Here is a 27,768-nt window from a genome sequence, read left to right on the forward strand (position 1 = left end):
TGAGTCGCATGTTCCTTATCTGTAAAATGGGGATGGTAAGTCTGCCTGCCTTGGGCCTGTTGTAAGGATTTCATGAGAGTGCCCATTGAGGCCCTGGCATGGAGCCTGGCATAGAGCAGGTGTACAAGCAATGCACTCAGACTGTTATTTCCTCCCCAAATAGCATCACCCAACATCTTTCCCGTTGGCCCAACAGAGCCCAGTTGGGCTATCTTTATGATACTTCCCACAGCATCCTCTGCTACCCCAACTGGCCCTTCCCACTCCTTTCACAGGCTCCACCCGAGCCTCGCCCTCTCCTTTTTTCTGGATTCATTCCAATTCACCCGACCTGACTCATCTTGAAAAAAAATCCTCCAGTTGTGCTGCCCTTGCTCTAAAACCTTCCATGGCTCCCCCAAAGCCTCTGCTTTTCAGCTGATGTTTAATACTACCTACAACCTTCTGGACCCCCCCAGATTTTTCATCCAGAGCCCTGATGCCTCGGCAAAACTAGTCTACTATTTCCATAAATACACGATTACCCTGTCCAGCCCCCATACCTGTGCCTTTGCAGAAACCATTCCCAGCAACATCAGCTCCAACCCCAGTCTCTGGGAATCCAGCCCCCCTCACAGGGGCTCTTGTTTCCTCTGGCTCACACTCACTTCTTCCTTCTCAGACAATGCTTTTCTTCAGCAGATGCTTAATTACAGACTGTCACACAGTCTCTTATAATTGTAGGCCTTGTCTCCCTTGTCAGATTCTAAGTTCCCAGGAGCAGAGGCCCTGTCTGTCTGGTCTTTCCCATCCTCTCGGAGCCTGGCCCAGGGCTGGGAGGGCAGACTTCTGCTCAGAAAGTGTATTCCAAGCCCAAATCAGCTCCAGGCTGAGCCGAGACTAGCTCTGACCACTTGGGACCACTTCTCTTGCTCCTGTCCTGTGAAAGAACTGTTCACGAGCCAAACCAGACCTCTGTGTTAGAGCTCTGTCCACGGTGATCCAGCCAGGGGTAGAGGAATGAAGGAGACCTGGGTGGGGAGGCAGGGCTATGGCTCTCACCTGGCTCTGACATGGTCTTGTTCTGGGATCCTGGGCATGCCCTTGTTCCTTTCCCTCCCTGGCCTTGCTTCTTACAGTGAAACAAGAAACAATAATATTTTAGTTCTAGAATATGGATTTTATTTGTCTTTAAGGTAGCCTTGGTTCCCAGGAGCAGGTGGGTGAGGAACCAGCTAATTCCAACATAGGCCAAGGGAGGGGAGGCAGCCACAGCCATAACTGGGAATCCTGGAAACCTGTAAAGGCACTCACACCGCACATCTTGCCAACCTCATTAAATCCCAGTTGATGACAGGACTGCATTCCTGCCCAGGTGTTCAATTCCAGGGCCCTCACCCTGGCCAGGTAGGACAGTGTCTGCTGCCAGGGTTGAGCAAGAGAAGGGTAACCTGCTTCTGGAAATAACCAATCTGGCCTGAAACAAAGACTGTGACGAGGGGGCCAGTCTCCTCACCTGTAAAATGGGGATAATACAGGGACTCGTATCATAGGATTGTTGCAATAATGCAGTGCAATGCCATTAACAGCTTAGCACACCCAACGGATGTCAGTGTAGCAGACGTGTTCTCATTTCTTTTTTTTTTTAGGGCCACACCTGCAGCATGTGGAAGTTCACAGGCTCAGGGCTGAATCGGAGCTGCAGCTTCCAGCCTACGCCACAGCCATAGTCACACCAGATCCAAGTCGTGTCTGGACCTACACCACAGCTCATGGCAACACTGGATACTTAACCCCTCATGGATACTAGTTGGATTCATTACCACTATGCCACGATGGGAACTCCAGGTTCTCATTTCTTGAGGGGCCTTGATAAGATGAATTCTCATCCTTACAGCAACCTGTAAGGAAGGCATTTCCATCCCAATCTGACAGGAAAGAAAACTGAGGTGCAGAAATTTGATCAACTGAAGGTCACACAGCAGGGACAAGCTGAACTGTGATACTATCCAGCAAATTCTCAGTTCAGCTTTTCCAAGAGTGCAGTCCCTAAGTCCTTACCATCAGACTCCTCCAGAGAGCTGGTTTAAAAAGCTGATTCCTGCCCCCAGGCCGGCCAAATGAGAAGCTCTTGGGACAGAGCTCAGGAACCCGAACTTTATAAAGAGGAGGAACCTAAACTTTATATATGAGGAAACTGAGGCATAGAAGTGATCTCTGAGGTCACACTTTCAGCAAGTATGGACCTGGGACGGAACTCAATCTGACTCCAGAGGCAGCAATCAGAGACTTCCTACAGTCAATGTGGGCCTCAAAGGGAAGAGAGGGCATCTCATGGGAGGGTACAGCACAAATCGAGGCTTGGAGCAGGAGAGGCCAGGTGACAACTGCTCAGTATGGCTTGTGCTTCCAGATCCCTGAGGCGTGAAGAAATACATATGGAGCCACTGCAGCAGCCTTCCCCTGTGAGCCCAGGCAGACATTTCTGAGCCCATCTAAGCTTCTGGGAGGAAAGCTTAGGGCGTGTGGGTCTACGGCAGTGGCCCTCTGGGCCTGTCTGGCTGCTGCCCAGGATGAGAAAGCCAGGGAAGGTGGTGACTCAGTCCCACCCAACCTCAAGCTAGTTGCACTTAAATGTGAGATGAGCTCAGAGGCTGGGGAAATGTCAAGCAAACTCTCCTTGCAGAACAGATGCCAGATCCAGAGAAGGCAGTCTGAGGGGTAGGCTACCAGGCAGAGGCAATAAATTTGGAGCAATGCTGTGGGTTGTGGGGAGGGAAGCAAAGTCAAGAAACCTGGGTGCAAACTCTCCTGGGGCCCCCTATTCACCTGTGAGAAACAGGGAGCACTCTACCAGTTTCTGACTTCCTCCCAGTACTGCTGTGAGGAACAACAATAAGGAAAGCTCCTGGCAGATTATACAATGTCTCACACAGCAAGTGAGAGATTAGAGGATTATGCTATTATTTATTAGAACAGCCAGAAGGTACTATCCTAGTTACCTAAACCCAACTACAGGAGGTAGAGGGAGAGGCTGGACCTCTGCTTTGTTCCTTCTAAGAGAAAGGGGATCCAGATATTATTGGAAGGTGAAAGTTCACATTTTTAAAGTACCTACTGTGTACTTTTTTTAAAAAAAACATAGACTCTCACTTAATCCTCACCACAATCCTGCAGTGTAAATATGATTATCTTGAGTCCAGATGAGGAAACTAAAGCTCAGAGAGTAACTTGCTCAAAACTACACAGGCAGCAAGTAATGGAGATTAATTAAAACCAGGTGTTCATGGCTCAAAACCCCACATGTTTCTATTCTTTGGAACAGTTTGTATAAGAGGCAGAACATGTGTGTTATAGAGGCCCAGCTCAAGCACTGCCTCCTTCTGGAAACCTTTCTGATCCCTTTGTCCAGACAAGATCTCTTGCTGATGAAACCCCACAGCACATCATCAGCACATATCTGGCAGCACTCAGCATATTCTCCCTCTTATTTTGTGATCGAGACACTTTTAACAGGTAAGATGAGATGTAGGTACAAATAGGTGGCCTTAGAGTTACCTTAAAAGCCTCAAACGTCAGAGCTGGAAGCAGCTAAGAGACCACAACATCCAACTTCCTCATTTTTTTTAGAAGGAAAAATACAGAGGAAGACACTTGTCTGAAGTAATGCAGCATCTTAGCATCAGAGCCAAGAATAGAACCTTGACATTCAGCCTCACAGAATTTCTTTAGGGATTCCATGATTTCAGAATCAGTCTTAGGACAGGGATTATCATTCCCAATGTACAGATAAGGAAGCTGAAGCCCAGGAGAAGCTGTTTCCCTGACAGTAGGTGAGATGTGAGGACCACAAACCTGATCCCCTCACTTCCAGGCCAGAAGCCAAGCCGTTTCTTCTCCCCACTGCAAGAGGTCTGTGTAGCACATCAACCTCAGGGCCCACAGGAAAAGGCCAATGGATGTTGGAAACTGTCATTATACACCAGTGGGCAGGTGACACCAGTCTGACAGTGACCTCCTCAGAAGCATTCCTATGGATGAGGACACAGAAGTCCTGGTTCAACCCTCTGTGGGTCCCTGGCCCATCTGGGCCTTGTCTATAAGACAAAGGTGCTACAATAGCTGACCTTATGTCCAGCTCCGAAATCCTGGAACTTCAGAAGCTCCCTGACAGCAAACCCCAGCTGTCTGCAGAGCATCTCTCAGCTGGGGCCTTTGTTCCCTGACTCTACAGGAAACGAGCAAAGCAGCTGGGGCTCACAAGCACAAACTGCTGACTTTATTCCTAAGTGCCCCTGGCCACAATAAGATGGAACATGGAAAATCCAACCATCTCCCAGCACAGGCATCCAGCTGGGCACACCTGCCTATCTTTACAAACTGACAAAGAGCAACCAGGAACTGGCATAAAGAGACAGTCCCATTGGAAGGGCAGGTGTCTTTCTGAATAACCAAGTGGCCATGGAATTGGGGGTAAAGAACTCTGGACTGCAGAGTCCCAGGCCTACATCCCTATCCAATTCTGCCAAGAACTAGCTTGTGTATTTCCAGGGCAAGCTGCTTTCCCTTTGCGGGGTTCACTTTAAAGACAGATTGATAGTTCCCAAAGTGTCTTTATAGAGATTGCATTTGATCTTCATGACAACCCTGTGAGATTGGCACAATTACTGCCTTCAGACAGATTGAGAGACTAAGCCTTGGAGAGGTTGAGGGTCTCATTCGAGGTAGATTGAGGCTGGCAGAGACAGGACCCAGAGGTCTTAGACCAACAAACCCAATTCTCAAGGGTGGTCAGGTTAAGAACTACCCTCTCCCCTCCCCCTTACTGACAGTCCCAGCAAGATCCTGGTTCACCTGCCCAATCTGGTGGCTTGAAAGTTCTGGCTACAAATCCCATAGCCCAGCTGCCTAGGAGGCCGCACCCCCCTGCAAAATCTCATTACTCAAGTTGGCAAGAACGCAGCCCCCACCCCCGGTCGGGTCTAAATAAACGCCCAAGTGATATCACATCCTGCTGGCTCCAAAATAGCCCAGGCCTGCCCACAAGCGATCACAAAGTGCCAGGCCATGCAGGGCCAAGCGGGCAGGGATCCCCAGCCCGTGGCATTGTACACACACTCAAGCAACTAAAGCAGAAGCCTCAGAGCAGGAAGGCCCCCCAACACCCACCTGTGCCAGAAAGCCTGGCCCCTCCCTTCTCGCCCCCTTTGTGGGGAGGCCTCAAAGCCTTCTGCCCCAGCACCAGCCCTCGCCCCAGCGCCAACCCCATGGAGCCTTGGCCGCGGCCAGCGTGCGGGCAGACTCCGGCCCGACCCGGACACCCCACCACTCACATTGCTTCAAGAGCTCCAGACACAAAGCCATGAGGGCCGGATGAGGGTCAGAGACCCAGAGACCGGCAGAGACAGAAAAGGGAAGAGGGAGAGACACAGGAGCAGAGAGAAGGGGAGACAGGGGACAGGAGCAGAGAAAGCAAGGCGGGGTGGTTGGGCGGGGGGAGGCAAGAGCCCTGGGCAAAGGAGCAGCCTCAAAAGGGGGTCTTCAGCGCAAAAGATATCAAGTGGTGACACCAGCCAGATTGATGTGGGGGCAGAGACAGAAAGTGCAAAGCAGGGGACCCCGACCCAGAGGAATGGGGGCGCGGAGGCCTAAGAGAGAACAAGGAGAGACAGCGACAGGGGACAAACCAAAGGAAGGCAGAGAGGAGCGCTGGAGTCAGGGGGCCGGGGAGCTTGTGGGGGTCCCAAGGAGAGACCTCAAGGATCTCGAGGGTGTACGGGAAGGGAGGGGGGCAAAAGAGGGAAAACCCTGAAGAAATGAGGGGTAAGAGGAAGCAGGACCCCCGGGATTTGGGGGGACAGATGGAAGGGAGGGCCCCCAACGGATGTGCAGGAAGCTCAAAGGGCCGCCCTGGGGGAGTGTGAAAGGTGCGCTGAAAAAAGTCCCCCAGGGATGAGGGGACGCTCAGAGGGGTAGTCCCGAAGAACAGGGGCGCTCAGAAAAGGAGGTTCTGAGGGATGAGACGAGCGCTTTGATGGGGACCCAAAATCGGGGAGCGAGGGAGGGGCTGGGAGGCAGCGCGAGGGAGAGACAAAGAGACAGCGAGCCAGGGAGAGACAAAGCGGGCGGAGCGGGGAGACGGGCCCGAGGGCTGGCAGCCGGACAGAAGGACGGAAGCGCGAGCTGGCAGGGGGACGGACGGACGGACAGACGGGGAGGAGGGCGGGGGTAGGGCCGGGCGGGGGCGGCGCCCGTCTCCTCGCGGGGCCGCGGCTGCTCCGGGCGGCGCTGGGCGGGCCCCGGGCGTCCGGGCTGAGGAGGCGGCGGCGACGGCGTGGACCGGACAGACCGACGAAGTGACGGACGGGCTGGCGGCAGCTATGGCCAGCGGCGGGCACTCACCCTCCTCCCTCACGCGGCCCGGCCCGAGGCTCCGGTTTTGTACGCCCGAGGGGCGGGGCCTCTGGGTTAAAGCCCCGCGCCGGCCCCGCCCCACCCCGCCCCCCGCGTCAGACGCGCGCGCGCGTCGCTCGGAACTCCCGGGGCGGGGGCGCGCACAGCCCTCTCGGCACGTGGCCCGCTGCGCGCGCGCTGCAGGGCGGTGCGCAAGCGCGCGGGGCGCTCAGTCCAGCCCACGCCCAAGCCACTAGACCCTGAGAAGGAGCGCGCGCCCACGTCGGCACGCGCATGCCCGAGCACGGGGGACTCCGCCCCTCGTGCTGCCCCGCCAAACCGGTTCCAGCTGGAAAGAGACGCATGCTCCGTAGGGGAGACTGACCCACGGAATTCGCACCAGTTTTTCTCGGGGATACCTTGCTTTTCCTGGGGGGGAAACAGGCTCAGCGCAAGCAGCCTGAGGTGGTCTTCTCACTTTCTTGTGGTCAAATTAGTCCTCAAGTACTATCGAATCTATGTCCTAAGGGTTTCTAGTTGTCACCTCGGTTCTAGCCTCACTTTGCTGTGCTTATTTGGGGTCCTCCAGGCTGGGTTCCAATGCCTGCTTACCCTCTGGAGGGCTGTGTTGACCTTGGATAAGATGCACATTCAACCTCCTGAGCCTTTGTTTCCTCCTCAGTAAAAACCAGCACATCTACAATGCCTTAGAGGGTCAAGTGTAGTAGGAGCTGCCTGAATTCTAAGTCACTCTCTTCCTGCGTGATGGCCCCGTCAGTTGCCCTCTTCTCCCCTTGTGTCCCCGTCCTCACAGCCCTGGCCTTTGGGGGGGGGGGTCTTATCTCTCTCAGCCGCACCTGCAATAGGCCTGCTATCCACAAAATCCAGCTTCTGTTCCCCCACCCGCTTTGCTGAGTGACCTAGGCAAGTCTCTTCCCTTCTCTGTGCCAAATGTAAAATGGAGAGAAGAATCTTACTCAAGAATAGTCTTTCCAATTCCACGGTGGTGATTTTTGCATAAAGGTATAATAATAACAAAAGCAACTATTTGAAAGGACTGTTGAGCCATTTTGATGCCAGGCACTGCACTAAGCACTTGGAAAATATTATCTTTGACCTCACAGTTACTATGCTACACTTAAACCATTCACTTAGTTTCTCCTTAGACTGATTATTTAGGAAAACTCTGGAAGTCCCAAGGCATTGAGCCTGACTTTGTGTTGCTCTTCCCAACTGCACCAGCCCCTGCTCCTCCTCCAACACAATCAGGTGCCTTTGTACCACTCTTCCCCCTGCCTAGAGTGCCTCCCAGCGTTACTCCTGCCCTCACTTCCTTCAAGTGTTTGCTCAAACATCTTTCTCAATGACTTCTACCCTGGTCCCCTGTTTATGCTGCAATACCTCTCCCCTCCTCCTGCCAGCACTCCCAGTACTCCTTACCCTCCACTACTTCCAATAAGCCATATACTTATTTGTGTTATTTATGTTTATGATTTTGTCTGCCTCCCTGCTTTACCCCCACCCCCGCCATCCCCACAGTGAATGTCCTCTCTCTGAAGGCAGAGGCTTTCATTTTGTTCACTGATAACATCCATGGTGCCTAGAGCAGAGCCTGGCCCATTGTAGATGATGGTAAACATCTATTCAGTGAAAGAGCTGCCTCCTTGCAAAACTCCCGTCCTTAACCGCCACCACAGGGCCTCCAAGGTTCAATTTAAGCACCACAGTCTCTCCTCCTTTAACCTGACTTCTCTACCCATGAGGGAGTAAGGGATGCTTCTCTCTTGTTCAAGAATCTCAATCCTGGGAGTCCTGGCCTGCCTATCAATCCTTAAGCCCTGTTGCCATTTCCCCCAAAGGTTCAATGGGTCTGCCTAAAAGTGGAACTTAGGAGAGTGACAATGCTGCATGGAGCACACAGTAGGCACTCAATTAACCAGAAACTTCCTTGTCTGAGGCTTGATGGGGCCCAGGGAGGAAGCCTGCCTTTTGCCCAGTGCCCTCTGCGGAGAGGTGCCTGTTTCAGCAGGAAGGAATTCTGGCTCCTCATTTACTCTAGGAAGGTCTCCTGGACCTTCCCATTACTCTCTCTTTGCCCCCTGCCTATGCCTCACGGTGCTTTGCCTGAACCACTGCACAGCCTCTAATCCATCCTGCCCATGTTGCCAGATAATTCTCCCTGAAACTCCTTTGATCATGCTGAACCTCTTTGCCAGACCTTGGATGGCTCCCACACACATACAAGGGAATGGGGAACTCAAGTCAAGCGGACACAGGTGGGAAACAGTTCCCTGACCTACTGAGTGACCTTGACTTGATATTCACTGCCTCCAGGCTGCAGTTTCTTTGTGAAACATCTATAAACATGTGTGTATGTGTGATTACCTGAGCTAAATCAGGAATGTCAGATAAGTGCAATGCTCCTGGCCAAAGCAGACATCACCAATTTACAGCAGCACATTTCTTTGCTTAACTCGGTCTCAGTCCTGAGCTCCAGAAATCAGATTTGACACATGAGTTGAAGTCTATTTTTTCCCCCTCTGGAGATGATGGTCTTAGAGGTTCCTCTCTGCTCTGACACTCTGGGGACTGCAGTGTCCAATCTGACAGGAGCCTGTAGTGTAATAACCAGAGATTGCGGAGGGTTAGTTCTTGGAGGAGACCAAAGCTAACTAGAAGGCTGTCTGCTGAGTGGAATTTTGTCAGCCTCCCTTCCTGTGCCTATGGAAGAGAGAGTGAATCAGAGAAGAAACAGAGAGAGTTGTGGGGGAGGAGAGAGGGGACAAACAAGGGAGCACATAGCATTCTGTGACTTGGATAAAAGGTGTTTGTGGAGCCCAAACCCAAGCCTCACATCATAGATGGAGAATTTGAGGCAAAAGGAGCCAGGACCTACCCAGAGTGACACCAACGAAGCTGAAACTAGAACCCTGGGCCCTTGAACAAGGAGCAGGAATGTTTCCCAGGCCAGGAACCAATCCCAGCTCAGCTTAGGGCCTTGGGCACTGCCAGGGAGTGACCCCAAGGGTGTACACACACGTACCCACATGCAGGTGCAGAGAATACAGTTGCGGGCGAGGACCACACAGCAGCCCACCACCACCGCTGCCCCTGGGTGATGTTGCAGCCTCCCTGTGATTCAGAGGGAGTGGGAGAGACATAAAAAGGAAGGTTTGGGGTCGGGGGCAGAGGAGAGAAGGGCCAGAAATTGAGAGAAAAGGGAGAGAGGGCTGTGGCAGGGCAGGGCTGAGAGACAAATGGAGGGATATGATCGTGGCGGGGGAGTGGAAGCTGGGAGAAAGGGATGGGGGAGGGGAGGAGAGGAGAATGGGTGCTAATGGTAGGTGGGCAGAGTCAGAGAAGGGAGGGGTGGGAGGGAGGATGTTCTCGGTTCTTTCTTTTTCTCAGAAGCTGAGGGGGAGGAGGCAGGATGGGACAGACTAAGGGGTAATGCCACCCCAGTGGGCCCTCTCAGGTAGGTCCTTTGGCTGGGGAGGGGCATATATATGTACCCAAGCTGCTGCTGCTGCCCCACCATCCCAGCTGGAGCCGACTCTGCCTGCCAGTCACCTGTGAGAGCTATTTCTGGAATGTGAAATCTGGGTCAGAAAGGGGGAGGGAAAGAGGGGGTGGCTGCGTAGGCGGCCCTGGCAGCTGGGAAGCTGGCCAGCTCCATGCCCTGCCCACAGCCACTGCAGAGGGGCCCGCCCCTTCCAGGCTCTCACTGTCTTGATGACTGCCCCCCACCTCTACCCACCCCGGCATATAGCCTTGAGAGCATAATTGCCGGAGTGAGAGTGACAAAGCTTTCATGCCCCTCAGCAACTTGGGGGCTCAGAACAGTCCTAGGCAAGGGACAGAGCCTGGACTGCTCACTTCTTGGAGTCATATGCTGAGGACAGGGGCAGCCTTCTGAGCAGGGGTGACCCCTGCAGGGAGACAGTGGCCGAGGGAGGGTGTGCCTGTGTGTGTCGGGGTGTGTCTGTAAGGAGGAAGGTGATCATGGGCAAGACTGCCATGTGTGGTGGTGCAAGGTTTTGGGGGTTTGTTTTTGTTTTTTGTTTTTTGCTTTTTGCTTTTTAGGGCCTCACTAGTGGCACGTGGAGGTTCCCAGGCTAGGGGTCGAATCAGAGATACAGCTGCCAGCCTACACCTCAGCTCACGGCAATGCCAGATCCTTGACCCACTGAGCGAGGCCAGGGATTGAACCTGCAACCTCATGGTTCCTAGTTGGATTCGTTTCCACTGCGCCACGACAGGAACTCCAGTGGTACAAGTTTTACACTGATTAAGGATGCCATGTATAAGGGAGTTGTGGTTCACAACCTAGACATAATTGAACTATAGGTTATGATACTGTTTGTGGCAGTAAAGAAAACCTTATTCTTTTCTCACTCTTTTTCTTTTTTTTTTTTGTCTTTTGTCTTTTTAGGGCCGTACCCGTGGCATATTCTTAAAACTTTATTTTTTGGCCATCCCCACGGTGTGTGGAAGTTCCTGGGCCAGGGACTGAACCTGAGCCACAGCAGTGACAACACTGGATCCTTAACTGCTAGTCCACCAGGGAACTCCAATGACCTTATTCTAATAAAAATTGTGCATCATGATAATTTTTCAACAGATCAAACAAGATGACAGGTGTCTCTCCTAACCTAGCACTTAAGGTGCCATGGGGACCAATTCCGGCTCTGGGCACAGGTCTGAAAATCTGGTGACTTCTGTTTTTCCTGCAAGGCAGGTGAGTTCACCTGCTGAACATGAGGGGATCAGAGGCTGGAGGAGAAAGAAACAAGTATGCCCTGGTCACTAAGGGGACTTGGAGAGAGCGCTGAGTGGTGGAGGTATAGGGAGTGGCTTTTTGGTGGCTCCCATTTGTCAGGGGCATGATTTCCTCACAGGTATGGAGGTGGCATTAGCCTTGAAGGAGATACACATGTCAGAACATGTGAAATTGTATGTAGAGATTAGGTATATGTGTGTGCATGCAAGAATATCAGTGTGCATGTGTCTATAGGTTTTCATATATATGTCTAAGGGTATAGAATATTATGTGCTCATGCACACACATGTGCGGGTAGGTGTCAAGTGTGACTACCAATAATTTCGAGTGTCTTGGTCTGGGTTTAAGATTCCAAACTGAGAATAATTGGAGCTCCACATCCCTACATTTAAAGCCACAGGCCACAGATGCTGGTCATTCATATGGGATATACTGAAGGGGCTGTGAGTGACTGACTCTTTGACTTCATTTCTTAATTCTTCCCTGTATTCATGCCCTTTGCTATGTAACTGCAGTTTCTTCCACAAAAGGTCGAGTGTATTCCCTGAGACCTTGGCTTTGGACTCATTAGACTTGCTTTGACCAACCAGTTATTTGCAGATGTGACACAGAGACTTGAAATGTGCTTGGACAGTGGGATCTTCCCTCATATCCTTCTGCCATAAGAAGCACATGCCCTGACTAGGGCACTGATTCCAAGAGTACATTTTGGTTCCAGGAGGAGGATATAGGACATGCAGAGCAGAACCAGCTAACCTGAAAACTCATGCATGAGAGATAATGCATATCCTTGTGTGCCATTGGAAGTAGATGTGCTTGGAGTTCCCGTCGTGGCGCAGTGGTTAACGAATCTGACTAGAAACCATGAGGTTGTGGGTTTGATCCCTGGCCTGGCTCAGTGGGTTAAGGATCCAGTGTTGTCGTGAGCTGTGGTGTAGGTTGCAGACGCGGTTCGGGTCCCACAGCTCCGATTCGACCCCTAGCCTGGGAACCTCCATATGCAACGGGAGTGACCCTAGAAAAGGCAAAAAGACCAAAAAAAAAAAAAAAAGAAAGAAAGAAAGTAGATGTGCTTGCTTATTACACAGCATTACTGTGATAAAAGTTGATAGATACAGAAATTGGTACCAAGAATGGGGTGTACTGGCAACAAAAACAAACACATGTGGCACTGGCTTTGGGATCAAGTGTTGAGCAGTGACTGTTATAGGAGGCTTTAAAAAAGGTGACCCACACTATGCAGAAACAAAACACTTGGTAAAACTGTCAGTCTACAGTCAGTTGAAGAGAATAAATGGATCTGGGCAAGACAGTTTCCAGGTAAAATGATGAAAGTAAGAGCTGGCTCCTTTGTGCTGTACTTGCATCTGGGTCCCAACTTTCTCCAGGCAGGAAGCAGGCTAACAAAGCTGTTTGATAGATTAAGAAGATGGGCTACATATATACAATAGAATATTACTCAGCCATAAAAATGAATGAAATAATACTATTTGCAACAACATGGATGCAACTAGAGATTATCATATTAACTGAAGTCAGAAAGAGAAAGACAAATACCACATGATATCACTTATATGTAGAATATAAAATATGGCACATTGGAGTTCCCATTGTGGCTCAGTGCAAACAAACCTGACTAGTATCCACGACAACGTGGGTTTGATCCCTGGCCTTGCTCAGTGGGTTAAGGATCTGGTGTTGCAGTGAGCTGTGGTGTAGGTTGCAGACACCGCTCGGATCCCATGTTGCTATGGCTCTGGCCATGGCTGGTAGCTGCAGCTCTGATTTGATCCCTAGCCTGGGAACTTGTATATGCCACAGATGTGGCCCTAAAAAGCAAAAAATAAAAAATAAAAAATGGCACGAATGAACCCATCTAAAAGGCAGAAACAGACACAGACAAAGGGAACAGACTTGTGGTTGCCAAGGGGGAGGAGGGAGAGGGAGGGACTGGGAGTTTGGAGTTAGTAGACACAAATCATTATATTTAGAATGGATAAACAATGGATACTGTATAGGGAACTATATCCAATCTCCTGGGATAAACCATAACGGAAAGGAATATAAAAAAGAATGTATATATGAGTATAACTAAGTCACTTTGCCGTACAGCAGCAATTAGCATAGCATTGTAAATCAACTATAATTAAAAAAAAAAAAAAGAATGGGGTTCCCATTGTGGCTTAGCGGGTTAAGAACCCAACATAGTGTTTGTCCATGAAGATGTGGGTTTGATCCTGGCCTCACTCAGTGGGTTAAGGATCTGGAATTGCTGCAAGCTGCAGCATAGGTCACAGATGCAGTTCAGATCCAGTGTTGCTGTGGCTGTGGTGTAGGCAGGCAGCTACAGCTCCTATTTGACCCCTAGCCCAGGAACTAAATCTCCCCCCTCCCCCAACAAAAAAAGCTGTTCGGTTGCCTAAAGGCACATTCTCCAGTGCTTTCTTTAGATGGCCAAAAAGGCTAATGGAAAAGGAAAGGCTTGCAGAGAGCAGAGCCAAGAGTTGCAGAGAACAATGGCTTGGGGAACCAACCCCAGAGAGTAGAACTGGGGCCTAATCAAGAGACATTCCCTGTTCCAGAGTATCTGCCCAACATCTGCCCGGGGCATCAGAATTGCTGTGGATCCTAACTCTCTGGATCCCTTCTCCCCCTTTCCAAACAGGAGTGTGAGCTCTAGTCACTCTGTCCTATTTCACCAATGTATGCTGGGTGGGGCTTGTGTGTGGGAGGTAGATACCTTTTAAAAAGATTTCAGGTTGCTCCATCAAGAGGAGCCACATCCAGAAACAGATGATGAGATCATCTGAAACAGATCATGAGTTTTCTTTTTTTTTTTTTTTTTAGGGTTAGGGCCACACCAGCAGCATATGGAAGTTCCCAATCAGAGCTGCAGCTGCTGGCCAATGAAAGCCGGATCCAAGCCTCAGCTTGGATCAATGCTGGATCCTTAACCTACTGAGCAAGGCCATAGATCGAACCCACAACCTCATGGTTCCTAGTCAGATTCATTAAGCACTGCGTCACGACGGGAACTCCATAAGTTAATGTCTTTTAAGATTTTTTCTATTACAGTTGATTTACAATGTTTTGTCAATTTCTGCTTTACAGCAAAGTGACCCAGTCACACACACATATGTTCTTTTTCTCGCATTATCCTCCATTAGGTTCCAACACAAGGGACTAGATATAGTTCCCTGTGCCAACAGCAGGATCTCATTGCTTACCCACTCCAAATGAATTAATTTCTTAAACAAAGGTCGGAAGGTACTTCTCCACTCCTTATCTTTGAGTTCAGTCATATGACTTGCTCTAACCAACAGGAATTTAGCACAGAACATAACAAGCAGGAGCCTTGAAATGTGCTTGTACAGCTAGGCTGGCTCTCTTATGCTCCCACCATCACTGTAAGAAGAACATGTGCTTCCAGAGCCACTGATCCCAGCAGGACCCCTTGGTCCCAGGAAGAGGATGAGAAACAAATGAAGCAGAGCTGTTCCAGCTGACCCACAAACTTGGGAGCGATAGATAAATGTCAATTGTTGTATTACTCTGATTTTTGTGGTTGTTTGTTATGCAGAACTATTGTAGCAAGAGCTGACCAATACAGGGACCCAAACAGTTCTGAGACATGTAGCCAATCACCCATCCTCAGCCCATTCATGAGTGATTGGGGTTGGGGACGATTGGCGAGTCAGGGTTTCTTTGAAGAAAATTGCTGGGGTGCTATCTGCTCCTTCAGACCCACTCATGCTTAGAGAACTTCCTTGGGCTGATAAGGTGGGGAATCTGGTCCTTTACCTGAGGCTCCTACAGGACCGTAATGGAGTGCCTGGGAGAGCCTGGCAGGAACCCACTGGATTGGGAGGCCACAGAACCTAGGCCGTAACACCTGCTTGGGGACGTCTTAAATAGGCTGCAGGGTTAGCTATGATAGCATGTCTAGAAGAAAGGCTGTAGCAGACCAGCCCATACTTTGAGAGTTCTGCAAGGCACAAGCCTCATTTTCACACGGGCTAAATGGGAGCTGAAGGAGACAGTAGGGCTGGGGTTGTCATCAGAGGATTCTGCCCAAGATGCCTGCCTGGCATGGCCAGGTCCCCTGGCAAAAAGAGGCTGCGTAGGGAGGAGGGGGACCACTGGATAGAGATGCTGAGGAGGTATACACACCAGGGAGATTGCTCATGCCAAGAAAGAAGGTACCACGAGGGCCATGCAGGATGGGAGGAACTCCAAAAGCACCACCTAGGAGAAAGATCCAGCACGTGGCATCTATCTCACAGGAACTCCTGATGCCAGACAACATCTGCACCAGCGACACCCCCCTCCCAGTGGAGGAACCAGAAATGGCCACTGACGAACAAGAAACAGAGAAGACACTACCACCACGTCCAGATCCCCTGTGTGGGCTCCTCAGCCCAGGCAGACCCTCACTGCAGGTGCATGAGATCTGAGGTGGATGAGACTGAAATTTTGAAACGAGACCAGACTGAACTCTTAGTACCCTCCAAACAGGGATGTTCCTTAAGGTCTAAAGGAGACTGGAAAAGTTCAGGGATCTGCCGAGATATCACCCGGGGTGTGAAAGGCAATGGAGAAACAAAGTGGTTTCTTGCTCCTCTCTTGCAAAAACCAGTTCATTCAGTCAACACGCTGGTATCCTGTCTGTAGAACATTCATGGGATTCAGGCTCATTTACTTACATCAAACACCAACTGAGCTTTTGAACATGTGTCTTTTCCTATAATAATCTAACCCCAAATGCCTTTGATTGTCAGGAGGCCCAGTGTCAAGTCTAGAACCCGTAATAAGAGCTACACTTGTCAGCTCCTACCACATGCAAGGCCCTGCCTAAACGGTCCCCAGGCACAGCTTTATTTCATCTACCCAAGAGATCTCTGAAGTCTAGCTTATGCCTCAATTTACAGACAGGGAAACTGAGCTTCAGGGAGGAAAACTCGCTAGCCAGAGTGAGATCAAAGCTCTCTCCACTAAGCCAGAAATTGTGCTATGATTTTCCTTGGCCTTGATGTTCATAGCTTGCTCTGGGACGCAGAATCCCGTTCTCCCTGATTGTGCCTGGGTGTCTTCGGAGGACCTAGAACAAGTATCAGGAAGGATAGGCTGTTCCTGATGGTGAATATGAGGGACACCTGCAAACCATCCTTTGCGATGGCTCAATACAGATCCCATCCTCTTCCCTGAAGGGTCCCACCCTCCCCACAGGTTTGCCTACTTGAACTAATCCAAACAGGTAACTTCAGTGACACCTGCCCACCAGGTGGGATCTAGAGTCAGGAGCAACCAGGTATCCCACAAGCTCTGGCACTCACCACCCCCCAACCCCATCCCCAGTGGTGACATCTGTCTCTGTGACCTCCTCATGTGAGCTCCAGGTCACCAGCTGGTGGGAAGTTCCGCCCCCAATCCTCCTGCTTTTGCTGCCCACCCCTCCAATCCTGGCTAGCCCACCATGGCTTCTTTTCCAGCATTCCCCACCTTCAGGTCGGGCTTCCCTTGCAAAACAAGTCAACAAAAACCCCGCCCCCATCTCGGTACTCACTCGGAAGCGTGCGACTATTGCTGAGGCTGCCGGTGCTGGGCGGTGGGGAAAGGGACTGCAGGGAGACACTGTCCTCCTCCTGCGAGCAGCCCGCCTGGATGGCGCGCAGGTAGCTGTGGCTGCGGGAGCGGAAGTAGCTGGGCAGCGGCAAGTCTAGAGCCTCCGCCGCAGCCGACTCCGCTTCGCTGCAGGCTGACTCGCAGGCTGCCTCGTACTGGTCGCTCAGATCTGCCTCCCGTACCTGTCCGGGCAAAGGCAGGCATCAGGGGCCAGCTCTGCCCATTCTGGAGGGTTGGGGTGCTTGGTGGTTGGCTCAGCTGCAGGGCCGGAGACTCCGTGGGGCCTCAACTCAGCTCACCCTCCTGTCCCCATCTCACTCAGGGCATGAGATAGGCAGATGCAGCCCTTGGGAAATATGCGCCCTTCCACCTCTCTGGGCCTCAATTTTCCCATCTCTACAATGGAGGAGAAAATATTAAACATACTTTCTAGGAATATTAACTAGGTTATATCTTATGTGTCCAGATGGATTAATGAATAGATTTTGAAGTCACACCGAATTCAACCAGAAAGGTAGCTATAATCAATTAATAATGTTCTATCTTGAACACTGGAATGGGGAGGTGCTAGATATTTATCATCTTACGGTCTATTTCCTATATTTTTACAAGCAAGGAAACTGAGGGCAGGTGAGGGAAAGATTCTTGCCAGGTATACTCAGTGAAGAAGTGGCAGAATCAATACTCTAAATGAGTATTTAAGGAAGATTAATCTAGCCCTGGTATACAGAGTGGGTGTTGGATAGGGGGTTCTGGAATGGATGCAGAGGCCAGAGATGAAACTGTTGTGACAGAAGTTAAGACTGGAATGAGGGTAGTGGCAGTGATGATTGATTAGTGATGTCTGCCATGGACAGAATGGAGAATGGCAGTATATATCCTATTTGCCATCTCACATCGTTCACCTTCATCTGAATGGTTTCTAAGTGTCTCTTTTATTTTATTCTTTTCTTTTCTTTTTTTTTTTTTTGCCTTTTCTAGGGCCACTCCCACGGCATATGGAGGTTCCCAGGCTAGGGGTCGAATTGGAGCTGTAGATGCTGGCCTACGCCACAGCCACAGCCACAGCAATGCTGGATCTGAGCCATGTCTGCAACCTACACCACAGCTCACAGCAATGCTGGATCCTTAACCCTCTGAGCAAGGCCAGGGACCGAACCTGCAACCTCATGGTTTCTAGTCGGATTCGTTAACCACTGAGCCACGACGGGAACTCCATTATTTTATTTTATTCTATTTTATTTTATTTTTAAGGCCACAACTGCCACATATGGAAGTTCCCGGGATTAGGAGTTGAATTGGAGCTACAGCTGCTGGCCTATGCCACAGCCACAGCCACAGCCTGGTAAGGCGGGATCTGAGCTGCATCTGTGACCTATGCTATAGCTTGTAGCAACACGGGATCCTTAACCTACTGATGGAGGCCAGAGTTCAAACCCACATCCTCGAGGTTCCTGCTGTGGTGCAATGGGATTAGGAGTATCTCTAGAGCACTGGGATGTGCGTTTGATCTTCAGCCTGGCACAGTGGGTTAAAAGATCCAGCACTGCCACAGTTGTGGCTTAGGTTGCAACTGTGGCTGGGATTTGATCCCTGGCCCAGGAACTCCATATGCCGTGGGATGACCAAAAATAGAAAAACAAAGAAACCCGTATCCTCACAGATACTGTTAGGTTCTTAACCCACTGAGCCACAATGGGAACTCCTAAGTATCCCTTTAGAGATGACCATTCAAGATCCCACGAATCTGCAGCTGTGGGTGTGAGCAGAGAGGAGCCTCACCATATACACTCTCCAAGGGTTCTGGAAGAAAGAGTCTGTCTGACCCATATCTTAGGCTGTGTTGGATCACAAAGTATAAGCTGAAGAGTCAGCTAGCCAAAGATGGGAAAGTGCGAGGGGCGGGGGCTCCTGGGAGGTACTTGGGCTAGAGGGGAGGGGACAGAGGTTGACCGAGAACCATGTGGAGGAAAAGACGAAGCTGGGCCTGGGGCCTGCCCTGTCCTGGGTGACCCCTGGGTGACCTCAGGCTAGCACAATCCTCTGGATCAGAGTCTCCTCATCTGAATGAAATGGAATGCTGTGTGCTCGCCTGGCATTGCAGCACATATGTGACTGCAGTGGGTCATCACTCAGCTTGGAGTGTATGTTTGGAAAGGTCTATATTTGTCCAACATGGGAGCAACTGACCATGCATGGATATTTCTGTTTAAATTAATTAAAAAGTTTAAAAAATTCAGTTCCGTAGTCTCACTAGCCACAGTTCACTTGCTCATGCCATCTTATTGGACAGCACAGATTATAGAACATTTCCATCATCACAGAAAGTTCTAGCAGACAGTTCTGATGATTTAAAATGCAGGCCGTAGGAGTTCCCATTGTGGCTCAGTGGAAATGAACTTGACTTGTATCCATTAGGATGGTGGGTTCAGTCCCTGGCCTTGCTCAGTGGGTTAAGGATCTAGTGTTGCCACAAGCTACAGTGTAGGTCGCAGATGTGGCTCCGATCTGGCATTGCCGTGGCTGTGGTGTAGGCCGGCAGCTGCAGCTCTGATGTGATCCCTAGCCTGGGAACTTCCATATGCCATAGGTGCAGCCCTAAAAAGACAAAAAATAAAATAAAATAAAATGTAGGCCATGTAACATACCCAAAATTCACCTGGAAGGGGTACTAAAGAGAGGTGTTTATCTTCCAAAGCTGCAACCTGAGGTATACTGAGAGGCTCCTGTGACTGCAAAGGGTGATAAGGTTTTGCTTTGGGATTACACAGTAATGTTCCAGCTCTGAGGCTAGACTGCCAGAGTTTCATTCCCAGGTCCATCATTTTTTTTCACAATATGAATGTGGGCAAGTCACTTAACTGCTCTGTGCCTCAGTTTCCCCATCTATAAAATGGGGGCTCATTGGAGACCAGATTTCATAGGATTGTGGTCAAGATTAAAGGAGCTCATTCATATCTCAAATACTGTCCAGGAAAGTAAGCACCTGATAAACGACCCGCACCTGTTATTACAGGCAGCTCTGTGGGGCGAGTGTGAGGATTTGTCCGTGTTGGTTAAGATGCTCCCAAGCTCTCGGGGAGAGGCCAGCTGGTTCGTGCTTTTGGTATGTGTGTCACTGAGGACCTACTGTGTGTGGGGAACCGCCCTGGAAGTTTTATATGCAAACACATCACACCTTTATCACAAGTCTGTTGAAGGAAGGAAGGGGTCACCCTGCTCACTGTGGGCTCCCCAAAGACTTTCTGCACCCATGTGCTCAGGAGGAACTATGATATGGAGGTGGGGAGCACGTGAAGCATCCATGGCTGGAGTCAGGAGACACGGGGCTAGTCCTGGTTTTGCCCTGTAAGTTGCGTGGTCTTGGACAAATCCCTTGCCCACTCCTGGCCTCAATAAGGACTTGAGCTCAGAGTCCCTTCTCTGCTTCTCTTTCTGGCCTCAAGGCTGGGGTCTGGGGGCGGGGGGAGGAGAGAGCCACTTCTGGGGACAGGATGGGTGTGTGTGGAAGGGGGCACCCTTAGGACAGGCAGGCAGTGCCAGGACCGGCATCATCTTCACCAACTTTTGTAAACTTGAAGTCTCTGTGTTGATTCCAGCACCCAAACATCCTTACAGGTCTTGTTGGAGCCCAAGAAAGGAGAAAAGTCAGGGGATCTGGGGGCTGGGATGTGGAGGCCAATACCCCCAACCCCTGATCTGTCCAAATGGAACAGTCTCCCTGGGCCTTTCCCAGGTTTTGGGGGAGGAGGGGATGGAGGGAGCTAGAAACTCTCAAGGTACACCTTCCCTCCTCCTGGGGTTATTTCTTGCCCTGTCCGTGGAATCTAGCCCATTCTTTCCCATTTCTGAGAAGAGGAAACTGAGGCACAGATTAGTGAAGCAATAGGGCCAGAGAGTGGAAGGTCAGGGCACCAATGTGAGCCCTGACTCTATCCTCCCTGGAGGCGGCTTTCCTCCACCTGCTGGCACCTGTCCGGGCCAGGGGCCGGGACCACTCAGGTACCAGGCCTGAGACCCAGCCCCAGACTCTGGCATTAGGGGATGAGACAATGGCAAACATACTGACCTGCTGCTCGTGGCCAAAAAACTGGGGGATCAGGGAGGCCTGTCCAAAAATCTGCAGGAGAGAGATGGGCAGGGTTACGGGAGACCAAGGCTGGGGGCTGGGGGTGGGGTATTCAGGCTTGGCTGCAAGAGAACTTGGGGCTGACTGGTCTAACCTCCTCCCCAGACTGGCCGAGGCCCAGGTACTGGGAGGTCCTGGCTTCCTCCAGGGGTGAGAGGGTCATTCCATCTCAGGCTGGGCATTGCTAAGGACCTGTAATCTGCTGTTTACAGGTCTTTTTCTTGAGTTGGCTTCTGGGAGCATGGGTGCCCCATCTGCTGCCTCTCACTCAGGCAAATAGCTCCCCAGGATCTACAGGTTACAGACAGAGCCCAGAGGCTTCTCTTCCCTGGTCAGGGCCTACACAGTCCAGTGCCTGGTGGTGGTGGTGGTGGGGCTTTTTCCGGCAGGAGTCGAGGCCTCAGAGGCACACAGAATATGGGACATCTCTGACTCTGAGGCCACGTATGTGGCTCAGGGTCACTCAAACTTCAGGAGGGTGAGGGTTGGGTTCAGAGGACCCTGGGCTAGGAGAGAGCTGGGGCTGGGCAGGGGTTGGGGGAGAGACCTGCTGGGCTCCCCAGCCTGGCTGATTCTATGTACCTCTTTGTGTAGCCTAAGGGCAAGAAGCCAGGGCCGGGCAGGGGATGGAGATGGTGTGTGTCACAGAGACAGACAGACCCAACGAGAAACATGGAGATGAGACACACTGGAGAGAAGCAGAGAAACATGTGAATGAAGGGAGAGGGAGACAGATGCAGACAGACAGGAAAACTGAGGGATAAGAGGACAGGCAGGATGAGAGGGACAGGGAGGAAAGGAAGTGGTCCATTCAGCAAACACCTGCGTGCCCTGCACCACGTGCTGGGGGTGCTGTGGGGACAAGGCAGCAAGGTCTCCCCTGCAGGGAGCTCCCAGTCTTCATAGCGAGACAGACATGAAGTAAATAAGCAAATGGCATTCCCGTTGTGGCGCAGAGGAAACAAACCCGACTAGTATCCATGAGGATGCGGGTTCGATCCCTGGCCCTGCTTAAGGGGTTAAGGATCTGGCATTGCCGTGAGCTGTGGTGTAGGTCATAGATGAAGCTTGATCTGGCATGGCTGTGGCTGTGGTCTAGGCCGGCAGCTATATCTCTGATTCGACCCCTAGCCTGGGAACCTCCATATGCCATGGGTGCGGCCCTAAAGAAAAAGCAAAAAAAAAAAAAAGCAAACAAATACAATTTCAGATAATGGTAAGTGTGTCAAGAAAATTAAGCAGGTTAAGGGAACAGAGCCCTGGGGGCCCCCTGGGTCGACTGACAGGGCAAGCCCCTCTGAGGTGACATTTGAGCCAAGACCTGAAAGGCAGAGAAGGACCAGTTCTCCAAAGGTCTGAGAAGAGTGTGCTCCTGCGAGAGAGAGGAGGGAACATAGGGAGCCTGGGGCAGGTGTGTGAAGAGCAAAAGCAGGCCAGTTTGGCTGGAGCAGGGCAAGTGACAGCGGGCCGAGAGCAGGGCTGAGGGGGAAGCAGGGCCTCAAGGGTTGGCTTCCACCAGGGCGAGGCAGCAGCTGGGGAGGAGCAGGGGCGTGACATGATCTGCCTCCTGTCTTTTACAAGCTGTGTCTGGCCACTGCGAAGAGATTGGAGGTGGCAGGCACGGAGGCCAGGACAACCATTCAGGTGAGATGTGGTGGGGCCTGGATGAGGCTGGCAGGGGCGGAGGGGTCCCCCAGCTAGGGGACTCTATCTCTCCCACATCTGTGGTCAGTCTCTCCTTGGAGCATGAGCATGGCAGTGCTGAGGGTGGGGGGCTGGGAAGGGCTTGGCCAGGCCTGGAGTAATGGAGTGATGAGGAGTTGGCATTCAAAAGCCTTTCAGCCCTAAGCCATCCATTAACCCGGGCCATGGGGCTGCACACACTGGGTCCCAGGGCCTGTTCCTGCCCAGAGAGGAGGCTGGGTGTGCACCTGCTGCCTCCATTGCCTCCATGTGCCACTATTGGCAGGTGCCTGCCCTCTCTGGGCCTTGTCTCCCCATCCACACCCTTGGGGGGAACCCTCAAGCCTTGGCTGGTCGTCCCTTCACAAACTGTAAAGGACTGTGCACAGTTTGATAGGGGCTGAGGTCCAGCTCTGGCTGTGACAGCCCTAGATCTCTGCCCAGCTTTGCCTCCACCTAGCTTCATGACCCCACCTATGTGGGCCTCAGTTTCCTCCTCTGTGAAATGGGGATATGGATGCTGCAGCCCCTTCTGGGGATGGCTGTGAGGGATCAAGGAGCTGTTGGTTGAAAGATCTAAGAGTGCAGCATCGTGTGCTTACCACTGTTAGCGCCAGAGCTGCCTGGGCCCTGGAAGTCCAACTATCCACTGAGCAGGAGGGACATGGAGGTTCAGAGAGGAGAAGCAACTTGGCAGAAGTCACACAGCAAGATGACCATAACCACAAAGGAAGTGACCCTATGCTGAGCACATCATCTTCATGATCTTATTGATGCCTCATAACCCTTTGAAATAGAAATTATCACCCTCCTGTGGTAAACCAGGGAACTGAGGCTCAGGGAGAGGGGGATTTGTCCTGGGTTCATATTGTCAGTGACAAGACTGGGACTCAAACCCAGGCCTCCAGTTCCCTATCCTCAGAGCTCCTGGGTCTACGGCAGTGGAGCAACCCCTCCCTCTGGGGTTAGCTTCGGCCGTCAATGGCAGGCCCTGTGATTGCTCAGGATAGTCACAGGACAGCCACAGGACAGTCAGTGGGGAAAAGACACACACAGGCAGCTTCAGGAACAAAGACCAAACAGAAGCACAGGGCAGACATTCAGGGACCACTCAACAGAGGCTGGGCCTGAGCGTCCGTCCTCCCGGGTGGGAGTCAGGGCTCTGCCAAGCCCACTGACCTTCGGCTGACTGCCACCCTCACCTGGCTGATGCAGCTGGAGTCGTTGAGGCTGTCGCTGACGGGATTGTAGTCCTCCTCCCAGCTCGGACACTTGGAGGGCAGCAGCATGTCCACTGAATCCAGGCGGTCCAGACTCCTGGTGGGGGTGAGGTGCAGACAGGGCTCAGCCCACCCATTGTTCAGCCTGGAAACCTGAAGCCCAGAGGTGGAAAAACTGGCCAAGGTCATCCAGTGGTAGAGGGGAAAATGGAAATGACTGCCAGCTCAGGTAGTATGGGGGTTAATGAGCAAAGGGAGCGCTTCCAGCTTTTTCCAGTATTGTGAGTCTGGAGGGTGCAGGTGGCCATCATCTGTCATGTCCGCTGCAGCCTCGAGGTGGCAGCACAAGCCTGCTTTTGACTGTTTCAAACCTGGGGCGGTCCCCACCAACTCAATTCTATAGCCCCGTCCCCTGCAGGCCTGGGGCAATTCCAGGGGCTGGAAAGAGGAGGTGGGTCAAGGCCCACAACCTTGACCTCCAGTCAGGGATACCCAAAGATCACTAGTTTTGATACAATGTCCAGGTGGCCTCTTCTCCCCACAGCCCTGGCTCTTTCATCTTTCTCACATCTACCTGGGCCCCCCCTCACCACTGCTCTGGAAATAAAATCCAAGCAGCCAATAGTTCAGGCTTTTTTTTTTTTCCCCGCTTTTTTAGGGCCCCACCTGTGGCAAATGGAGGTTCCCAGACCAGGGATCAAATCGGAGCTACAGCTGCTGGGGATCTGAGCTTTATCTGTGACCTACACTACAGCTCAGAGCAAAGCTGGATCCCTGACCCACTGAGCGAGGCCAGGGATCAAACTCCCATCTTCATGGATACTAGTCGGATTCCTTTCTGCTGTGTTACAATGGGAACTCCCAGTTCAGGCTCTTGACATGGACAAACTTGGACTGGAATCCAGCTTCCCTGTACCCTGGGTGACCCTGGACAAGGTGTCACCCCTTAAGTCTCAGTTTTCTCATCTATAATGTGGGGATGTCTGTGCCTGCCTGCTAGAGCTGTGAGAGGGCCTCAGAGATGCAGATTAAAGGGCACTGGGGCAGGCGTAGAGCCCCGAGTGCAGCAAGTTCTAACAGATGGCACCGTTACTACTACTACAGGCAGAACTGGTTTTCTCACACTTTGCTTTATTGTGCTCTGCGGATATTGGTTTTTTGGCAAATTGAAGTTCTGAGGCAATGCTACGCTATCAGGTGATAGTTAACATTTTTCAGTAACAAAGCATTTTTTCATTTTAAAATTTTTATTTATTTATTTGACTGCACCTACGGCATGCAGAAGTTCCTGCGCCACACACTGAACCTGGGAACTCCAGCATAACTTTCATATGCACTGGGAAACAAACGAAAATTCGTGTGACTCACTTTATTGCAATATCTGTTTTATTGGGGCCACACCCATAGCATATGAAAGTTCCTAGGCTAGGGGTCGAATTGGAGCTGCAGCTGCCAGCCTATACCACAGCCACAGCAACACGGGATCTGAGCCGCATCTGTGACCTACACCGCAGCTCATGGCAATGCTGGATCCTTAACCCACTGAGCGGGGCCAGGAATTAAACCTGCATCCTCATGGATACTAGTCAGGTTCATTATCACTGAGCCACAACTCCAACTCCCTGCTAATCTTTCATAGAATTACTGAATCTAAAAACTAGAAGAGGTATTAGAGATCAGCCAGTTCAGCTTCCTTCACTTAAGGACAGGGAAACTGAGGCTCAGAGATGGTGAGACCTAGGAATGGCCATTGGTGTTCCGAATCCTCACAAGGAGGCCTTCTGTCTCAACCAATGAGACTAATGGCTTCTCCAGGAGCACTGCCCCTCCCTGCCACAGTGCTACTGACACCTGCCCTGTTTTCTTCCCTCTATTGCAGTCCTCCCAGGCTACCTCCTCCATGAAGGCTTGAGTCTGACCCCCAGGAGTTGAAGAAGTAGCTCGTTTCCTTTAACTCTTCCAAGTCTTTTGTTTCCAACTTCCTTTTGTTTGTCTCCCTCAGTGGATTCTGAATCCCCTGTACCAACTTTTGTTTTGGACTCATTCTTTTCTGTTCTGATCCCCACAGTGACTTCTGCATGTGAAAGGCCCACTTCTCTCTCCAAAACCTTAATTGCTGCTTTCTGTGTGCTTGCATTTCATTTTTCACACTTTCACTAACTTTTCCACACCTTAAAGCAACAGGATGGGGCTCCACTGGTGGAATGCCAGGCAGGATTATGGGACAGGTGAAGGCTGTCTATCTCCCTTTGACTTCCGGTTCCTCCCTCATCCCCAGTCTTGGAGCTCAACTCAGAGATCAGCTACAGGGGCACTGGCAGAAAAGGCTCTGGCCTTCCCTGGGCAGTGCTGGCACAAGAGGTGGGCTTGCTAAGGGCAGAGTTCTCCTAACCCGAAGAAGAGGGTCCCCTGGGACAGTTCCCCTGTGGGAGTGGAAGTCACCTGGGGATGTGACTCCTGGGAACTAATCACTCTAGAAAGACTCCTCTAATGGTTTACCAAAGGATTAGGCTCACCTGTGGTCAGGACTTAACTGTGGGGGGCTAATGGAGGGGTTTTCCAAATGGCGGGGCTCTTCAGAGTCAACTCATCAAAGAGCAGGGGCTGACCTAAGGATGAAAATCTCAGGAAAGGGGCTAACCAGAACGAGGGTTCATCTAGGGGGCCTGGATCATTGTGAGTGCAGGTTCACCTGAAACCGAGGCTGGAGGGCAGGATTCATCTGTGGGCTGAAGAGGAGGAAGGCGAGGTTCCTAGGGGCGGGGTATACCTATCAGGGGCTCACCTAGAGGGCAAGCCTTACCTGTCCCTGCGAGCCTGGGTTGTAAGTGCGCAAAGAGGCTTTCCCAGAGAAGAAGAGCGCACAAGCTCCATCAGGGCAAGCCTGGGGGCGTGGTCAACACGGGGCGTGGCCCACACGGTGGGGGAGTGGTCCACAGAGGGGCGGGCTCACTTGAAGGGAGTCGTCCACTTAGGGAGCTGAACTTACAAGTGGCCAGGGCTTCTGGTGTGGGGCTCCCAGGGCGCAGGATTCACTGGTTAACATTAACCTCCTGGGGCGGGACTTGGACTTAGGAGAGGCTCCCCCAGGGGCAGGGCTTCTGGAGGCGGGGCTGGCCTGTGGGCGTGACCCTAGGGGGGAGGGACTGCGCTCACCTGCGGGGATTGCTCTGCTCGCTCAGCGATTGCTGCGTGGCCCTCAGATAGCTCTGGCGCCGCGCCGCCGTCTTGGGGGAAGGCTTGGGGCTGCCGCCGGACTCGTCACTGTCCTCGTCGCCCATGGCCTTGATATAGCTGCCGCTGCGCATTCGCCGGCACGGGATGGGGCCCTCGGCCGCGGCGTCTGCCTCGCGCGGGGACAGCAGCGCGGTGCTCCACTCACCGCCGCCGCCGGGCACCTGAGGATGGGCGGAAAGCCCTCAGTGAAGGTGCTGGGATGGGGGCAGCACACTCCCCCCCAGCGCGCCGCCGGCCACCCAGCCTCGGATTCATCACCAGGGGAATGAGCTGAGGGCTAGAACCCCCATCTTCAGGAACTCGAAGCTCCCTGACTCTCCACCTAGGAGAATTTGGCCTTGGGTGCTGCCACTGAAGGCACCCAGCAGCAAGGCAGAGCCGGGGCTGGCAAGGATACCTGGGTTCCAGAGCCAGCTCTGCAGCAGCTTCACTATGTGGCCTTAAGCAAGTCCCTGCCCTTCTCCAACCTCAGATTTCTCCATGCATCCCACGCTGGGTGTGCTCTAGCAAACCCACCCAGACAGAGGGATCACAACAGCTTCCACTGCAGCTACCCTTCTGAGACCCACTGTATTCCCATCACTTCCCCCCATCTCAGCAGATGGCTCATTGTTCCACTGCACAGATGAGAACAGCAGGTCCCCAGACCCCAGGATGGTGGGGCAGGACGAGTCAGAGGACCCTAGGACATCAGTAGGTCTTAAGTGCCAAACAACGTTCCCCAT

At 51.9% G+C, this 27,768-nt stretch overlaps 1 protein-coding gene across 4 annotated transcripts in view; it reads right to left on the minus strand.

Annotated features, from left to right (window-relative positions):
• DLGAP4 (DLG associated protein 4) overlaps positions 1-27,768 on the minus strand; it is a 147,378-nt gene that overhangs the window by 63,757 nt on the left and 55,853 nt on the right. The window contains exons 3-6 of one of the 4 annotated variants that reach the window (XM_047771156.1): positions 26,963-27,204; positions 23,789-23,903; positions 20,844-20,894; positions 16,716-16,956 (exon numbers count right to left, since the gene is read on the minus strand). In XM_047771156.1, the coding sequence (XP_047627112.1) occupies positions 16,716-16,956; positions 20,844-20,894; positions 23,789-23,903; positions 26,963-27,204 (649 nt within the window). Of the gene's footprint in view, positions 1-5,148; positions 5,293-5,312; positions 6,366-16,715; positions 16,957-20,843; positions 20,895-23,788; positions 23,904-26,962; positions 27,205-27,768 lie in introns of those variants that run through there. The other 3 variants (XM_047771157.1, XM_047771159.1, XM_047771158.1) reach the window with 3 other exon arrangements.

This window comes from Phacochoerus africanus, chromosome 3, assembly GCF_016906955.1.
Source record: "Phacochoerus africanus isolate WHEZ1 chromosome 3, ROS_Pafr_v1, whole genome shotgun sequence".
Taxonomy (NCBI): Eukaryota; Metazoa; Chordata; class Mammalia; order Artiodactyla; family Suidae; genus Phacochoerus; species Phacochoerus africanus.